Source organism: Cebus imitator, unplaced genomic scaffold, assembly GCF_001604975.1.
Source record: "Cebus imitator isolate Cc_AM_T3 unplaced genomic scaffold, Cebus_imitator-1.0 Scaffold486, whole genome shotgun sequence".
Lineage (NCBI taxonomy): Eukaryota > Metazoa > Chordata > Mammalia > Primates > Cebidae > Cebus > Cebus imitator.
Genome location: NW_016107801.1, coordinates 70478 through 76477, shown reverse-complemented (window position 1 = coordinate 76477; position 6000 = coordinate 70478). Strand labels below are relative to the sequence as shown.

The following is a 6000-nucleotide window of genomic DNA, read 5'->3' as shown; positions in this document are numbered from 1 at the left end:
CCCCGTCCCCGCCCCCTTGTCTGCTCCGCTCCGCCTCCGTCCCCGCCCCCTCCCCTGCCCCGCCCTCTCGTCTGCCCCGCCCCCGCAGGGAGGTCCCTGCCGCCTGGGGACGGCGCCGTGGCTCCTCCGGACCTGCAGGTGGCGCTGCGGCCCCGTGCGGACGGTGGCGGGAGGGAAGGCCGCTCGGCCGGGCTTGGAGGGAGGCCCCGCCCCGCCCGCGTCCCCGCCCGCGTCCCCGCCATGGCGCCTTCCCCTGCAGCGCTGCCTCGTATGCTCGGCGCCGGTGAGCGCGCGCCTTCCGGACCCTCGGGAGGAGGATGCGGAGGGCGCGCGGGGACCCGGGACGCGGAGGGCACCCGGGGCGGGCGCGGAAGGAAGTCGGGGAGGGCGAGGGGACCCGTGGGGGACGCGGTAGGGGCGGGCGTGGTGCCGCCGGGGCGCGGCGCCAGGACGTCTGTCTGCTTCCCTCAGGCGCCCGGGCCCCGTCGCGCTGGCTGGGCCTCCTCGGGAAGGCGACCCCAGGGCCTGCTCGGCTGAGCCGCAGGACGCTTGGAAGCGCGGCGGCCCCCGCGATCGGCGAGCCCGAGGACGGCAGCGGTAACACTGGGCGCCCCGCCGAGTCGGGTGGGAGCGAGGACAGGCCGGCAGCCGCCGGGTGCCCCCTGGTCGGCGGCGAACCCTGGGGGGGCGCGGGCCCTGCGCGGGGTTGAAGCTGCGCGCCCCGCCGGGCTCCTCCCGCCCCCGTGCGCGCCGCCGCTCGGTCCTGCCGGACGCAGCGCCGCGGGCCGAGGCCGCCGCCTTTCCGGGGATTGTTCACAGGGAGCGCGCGGGCCCGTGGGCAGCACGGGCTTCGCTCCCTAGGGGGTGTCGCTGGCCCACCGAGGCTGGGAGCCCCAGGCTCGCCCAGGCGGACCCAAGGGCCCTGGGGGCACCCCACTCGGAGTCTGCCCACCTTGCTGGACTCTTGATGGGGACGTTCTGGCTGGGCACCTGAGACTCCAAGGTTGGGAGGTGCCAGAAAGACCTGCCCCTCTTTTTCTCCTCTGTTGTCCAAGTAACACCAAGGTTACGGGGTTGACCAGGTTCGACCCGGTTCACCCAGGAGCAAGGTCGGGATCAGAACCCCGCTCCAGCTCTCCGTTTCCTGGAAAGGTCGCTGTGCTTCCAGGTCTTTCCTGGGGCTGCTGGACTCCCGGCTCCCCACCGCGGAGTCATAGGAGGCACGTGGGAGCACGGGTGGGCGGGAACTGCGCTCTGCTTGTCTCTGCTGCAACCGCTGGGAGACTCAGCCCGCCTCTTCCTCCCTGCCATAGATTTGCAGGACAAGATTCTGAACGAGCCCCTCAAGCACTCTGACTTCTTCAATATCAAGGAACTGTTTTCGGTGAGAAGCCTCTTCCATGCCCGAGTGCACCTGGGACACAAAGCTGGCTGTCGGCACAGGTAGGTCACGCCCCTGCCTGAACCCGTGCTGGTTCCCAGGAGGGCTGGGACCTGGGCCTGCCTTGGGTCTGGGGCCACTTTCAAACGGGTCTGTGCCAGTTTTCGGTGATTACAGCTCCTTCCTCCTCCACATGGGAACTCGGAGCCTCACAGAGAAGCAGCAGTTTACTCTGGCACTTGGTCGGGGCTCTTGTGTGCCTAGGCATGGGGCTCACAGCCCTTAGTGGGGCAGGTCTGCTGAGGGTGCAGCACTCCAGGGTTCAGAAAAGGGAAGGTTGGGGGCAGAGCTTGTGAGATCAGCCCCCACTGGATCGGGCAGGGCTTTCTGGGCTGTGGGAAGCAGGAATGACTGGTCCTGTGTTCTCACATGGGCATTTTGGCTGCTGTGGGGAAAGTGAATGGGAGGGGCAGGTGGGAGGCCAAGGAGGAAGTGGTGGGGGCGTCCAGGGCGAGAGCGATGGGGCTCAAATTCCAGTAGCAGAAGAGCTGCAGCAGCAAGGTGGACGTGAGGCTGCCGGGCAGAGCCAGTGGGCCTTGGTCTGGGGCCGGAGAGGGCTGGGGCTGGAGGAGGCTGTGGCTGGAGGGGGCGGGGGCTGGAGGGGGCTGTGGCCGGAGGGGGCTGAGGCCAGAGGAATCAGATGCCTGCGCTTTGGGCGGAGCCTTGTGCTGGTTACTGAGTTGGTGAAAAACAGGGGACAGCTGTGGTCCTCACAGGCTTGCTTCCTACGAGGGGTGAACCCTTTGCTGCCCCAGTGGTGAGGTCACACGGGTACCAGGAGGATTGGGCCGGGGCTCAGGGAGCCATCAGCATTGGGGGCTGGGAGGTGTTTCCAGAGCATTGGAAAAGAAGATCTGAGGTGGAGTCTTGGGTGGTCCATTGCTGCTGCTGAGAAGTGAATTTGAGGGCGTGATTTTGGCAAGATGGAGGTGGCCAGTGCCTTGATGGGCAGGGTAGCTTGACAGGAAAGGACAGAACCCGGTCGGAATAGACTGGAGGAGAGGACCTGGGAACTGCAAATGTAGATGACTCGCCTGCCCTGCGCTAAGAGGAAGGGGTGTCTCCCAGCCCCACAGGGATCATGCTCCTATCAGGCTGGGCCACTTCCTCCATAATGCCTTGATGCTTTTGGCCCAGAGCACCCCCCTCCCAAGTCCAACCCCAGAGGGGCCTTGTTCTAAAGCCTTGGGAAGAGGAGAGTGATGGAGGGGCTGCCACATGAGCAGCAGTGGGTCAGTTCTACTAGGATTTGCTTGAGAAGAGCCAGAGGGCCGGAGGGGCTCATCCATGAGCTGAGGCGTGCAGAAGGGTGGCTTGGACGAGGCCTTCACTGCTGTCTGTCCACGTAGGGAGCAGTGCACATTGTGCCTCCCAGGCCCTAGTGCCCCACAGAGGAGCCTGGGAGTCCCTGGTGGGCGTCTGTTCCGGCAAGGGGCCAGTGGAGGTGGCCCCGTGATTTCTCATCCCCCTTGCCTTGACCGGGTCTCCGGCAGGTTTATGGAGCCATACATCTTTGGGAGCCGCCTGGACCAGGACATCATCGACTTGGAACAGACAGCCACGCACCTCCAGCTGGCCTTGAACTTCACCGCCCACATGGCCTACCGCAAGGGCATCATCCTGTTCATAAGCCGCAACCGGCAGTTCTCATACCTGATTGAGAACCTGGCCCGCGACTGCGGTGAGTACGCCCACACTCGCTACTTCACGGGCGGCCTGCTGACCAACGCGCCCCTGCTCTTCGGCCCCGGGGTCCGCCTGCCCGACCTCATCATCTTCCTGCACACCCTCAACAACGTCTTCGAGCCCCACATAGCCGTGAGAGACGCAGCCAAGATGAACATCCCCACCGTGGGCATCGTGGACACCAACTGCAACCCCTGCCTCGTCACTTACCCCGTCCCCGGCAACGACGACTCGCCGCCGGCCGTCCACCTCTACTGCAGACTCTTCCGGACGGCCATTACCCGGGCCAAGGAGAAGCGGCGGCAGGTGGAGGCCCTGTACCGCCTGCAGGGCCAGAAGGAGCCCGGAGCCCAGGGCCCAGCCCACCCCCCCGGGGCCAACGTGAGCCGCCCCTGTGACGTTGACCCTCCTCCTCTCTAAGCAAACGGTGGTCCAGCCTGTCCGAGCTGAGCCCCTTCCCCAGCCCTGGGTCAGCAGCATCCTTGGTCCTTCCTGTGACTTACTCAGATGATGTGACGGCGCAGACCTCCGCCGTTCCACCTCAGAACCAGGGGCTGAGCAGACGACCTTGCCATTTGCATTTGCTTTGTGGGAAACAGAGCACAGAGGGTGAACAACGTGTGCCAGGTGGCCCCTTGGCTGCAGTTAGGACTGGAGCCTGATTCCTCGATGGCTGGTGCGGTCAGCCTGCTGGAAGACATGGCTGTCCCTGTGACTCGAGCAGCCCTCCCTCACCCTGACCCCTGACCTTTGTCAGGAAGGTGTGGTTTTTCTTCTCAGTCTAAAAGCCTTTCAGGTGGGCTGCTTTCTTGTCTGCTTGGTTCCGGGGGGCTGTTTTGGAATGAGATGCTGTAGGCGGCAAGCTCCCAGCTGGGTTGGTGAGACAGCAGGCCAAACAGATGACCTGATTCCAGCAAAAATAAAACTCAGATTTGGGCACAACGAGTCTTGGAGCTTGGGGTTCCGCCTGGAGTGGTGTGCTTTCATCCATGTGGTGTGGCTTCTCAGGCACGCACCAGGGCCCCAGTGATGGGAGATGGGACGGGCACTGTGTGTGAGGGGCATTAGTGAGGTCAGCGGAGGTGCCAGCTGCCACTGGAGGGCGCTGTCTTCCGCAGTGGAGCTCCTGACAAGCCCACAGCCCGGCCAGCCTCATTGATCGGACCAGGCTTGGTGTGGACCCAGCTTCAGGAAAGACAGGCACTTGCTGACAGGGATGCTTAACACCCCTCCCCCCCCCGTAGGGACACAGCTGTGTTCCTGGGATGAGCTGCGCCCACCCCTCTCAGCCCCGTCCCCAGCTGCCTGGACGTAAGCTGTGCATGCACCTGGCCACCCCGAGGAGCTGTCTCTGGGCAGAGTCAGGTCTGGCACCCAGGGAGGGCGAGGCCTTCCCTGAGGAGCAGCTCAGGGCAGTGGAGGCTGGGGTCCAGTGTCCTTCCCTGCCCCTTCAGGGTTAGGCTGGCGAGGGGTTCATGGTGGGAGTCCCCAGGGGTGTCACAGTTTTGTGATGTGGCAGGACAGGGAGCTGAGCTTCAGGTTGTTCTCTGGACAGCATGGCTTTCATTTGCAAACCCAGAGTCTGGAGATGCAGGTGTATAAAGGCAGGTGAAGTGAGAGCTCCTTCAGGGCCCCCCAGAATCCCTCCGCAATGTGTAGGTTAGATCCCCTGAGCTGGGCCTCCTGCCCCACAGAGCTGGTGAGTCAGCTGCGGAGAGCCAGGCCCCTGGAGATGAGGCAGCAGTATGAAACACTGGCCACTGACAGAGTGGGGGGCTTCCAGGAGGTGCTTCTGGAGATGGGACTGGGCCCCCCCAGGGGAGGCATTTGTAGCGGGGATCCAGGTCAGCCCCTAGTAGCTAGCCTGGCAAGGCCCTTCCTCACAGAGCCATTAGGGAGGGGCCTGCAGGTCACCCCAGGGTTTGGACCTCAGGAGACAGAGTGGGGCACAAACACAGGAGGGGTGGGGGCAGTCTCTTTTCTGGTCTTTAAGTTTGAGGCCGGATGGAGGGCAGCGGCCCAGGGAGAGCGGTGGCTAACCCTAAGAGCCTTGGGAGAGTGGTGGGGGTGGGCTGGGCCGGGCAGCCTCCCTGGGTCCCCACCTGTCCCACTTACCTTGCGCCTGTGGCCTGTCTGGTTCCTGCTGTCCTCCTCCTGCTGGCCCCTGTACCAGGCACAGGCCGGCGAGGACCCGCCGAGGAGCTGTGAGTGGGCACTTGCTGAGTTCCAGGGCAGGAGGGGCCCTGGCCGAGGGGAAGACCCAGTGGATAAGCGGGCACCAGTGACCATGAGGAGCAGGGAGGGACAGACAGGGAGCAGTGCAGAGGCCGTGGGGGCCATGTTGGGACAGGCAGGGCGGGCCTGAAGGTCGCCTCCAGAATGGAGAGAGCCAGTTCTCAGGATTCAGAGGGGCTCTGGGTGAAACAAGGCTGAGGGCTGAGGGGGGATGGGTCTCACCCCATCCTCAACTCTGCCAGGAGGGGCCCTCCAGGTTTTCTACCCTGGAGATGAACCCCAGGAGCCCCAAGAAGAGGCCAAAGGAGATGGTGAGAGTGTCTGAGGCTGAGGGGGTGGGCAGGGGAGCTGTCCTGGGAGTGGGGAGAAGGGTCCCCAGCCCTTTATTTCCATGGCCACGGTGCCTGCAGGCCCATTAGAGGTGGCCTTCTCAGGACTGTGGCAGGGCTGTGCCTGGACCAGCTGGTATCCCAGACGATGGGGAAGACCAGATGCAGCCGCCAGAGGACAGGCCTGGTGGAGCCTGCTCAAGGCAGCGTGGGTGGGGAGAGCCAGGGAGCCCTTCTAGCCCTGCGGAGGCTGGGCCACTCCCACCACTGACATCTGGAGGACCCCCATTTGCCTAGAGGAGCTCAGGG

At 64.6% G+C, this 6000-nt stretch overlaps 1 protein-coding gene across 2 annotated transcripts; it reads left to right on the top strand.

Moving 5' to 3' along the window:
• The first annotated feature begins 94 nt into the window (after window positions 1-94).
• On the top strand, window positions 95-4073 carry MRPS2 (mitochondrial ribosomal protein S2). Of its 2 annotated transcripts, XM_017513064.2 has the most exons (4): window positions 95-283; window positions 472-597; window positions 1314-1443; window positions 2935-4073. In XM_017513064.2, exons 1-4 carry the CDS (start codon window positions 241-243, stop codon window positions 3545-3547), a joined length of 912 nt encoding a protein of 303 aa, XP_017368553.1. In that variant the 5' UTR covers window positions 95-240; the 3' UTR covers window positions 3548-4073. The 2 variants fall into 2 exon arrangements, with proteins under 2 accessions (XP_017368553.1, XP_017368554.1); XM_017513065.2 differs by lacking the exon at window positions 472-597 and having other exon boundaries at window positions 183-283; window positions 2935-4069.
• The last annotated feature ends 1927 nt before the right edge of the window (window positions 4074-6000 follow it).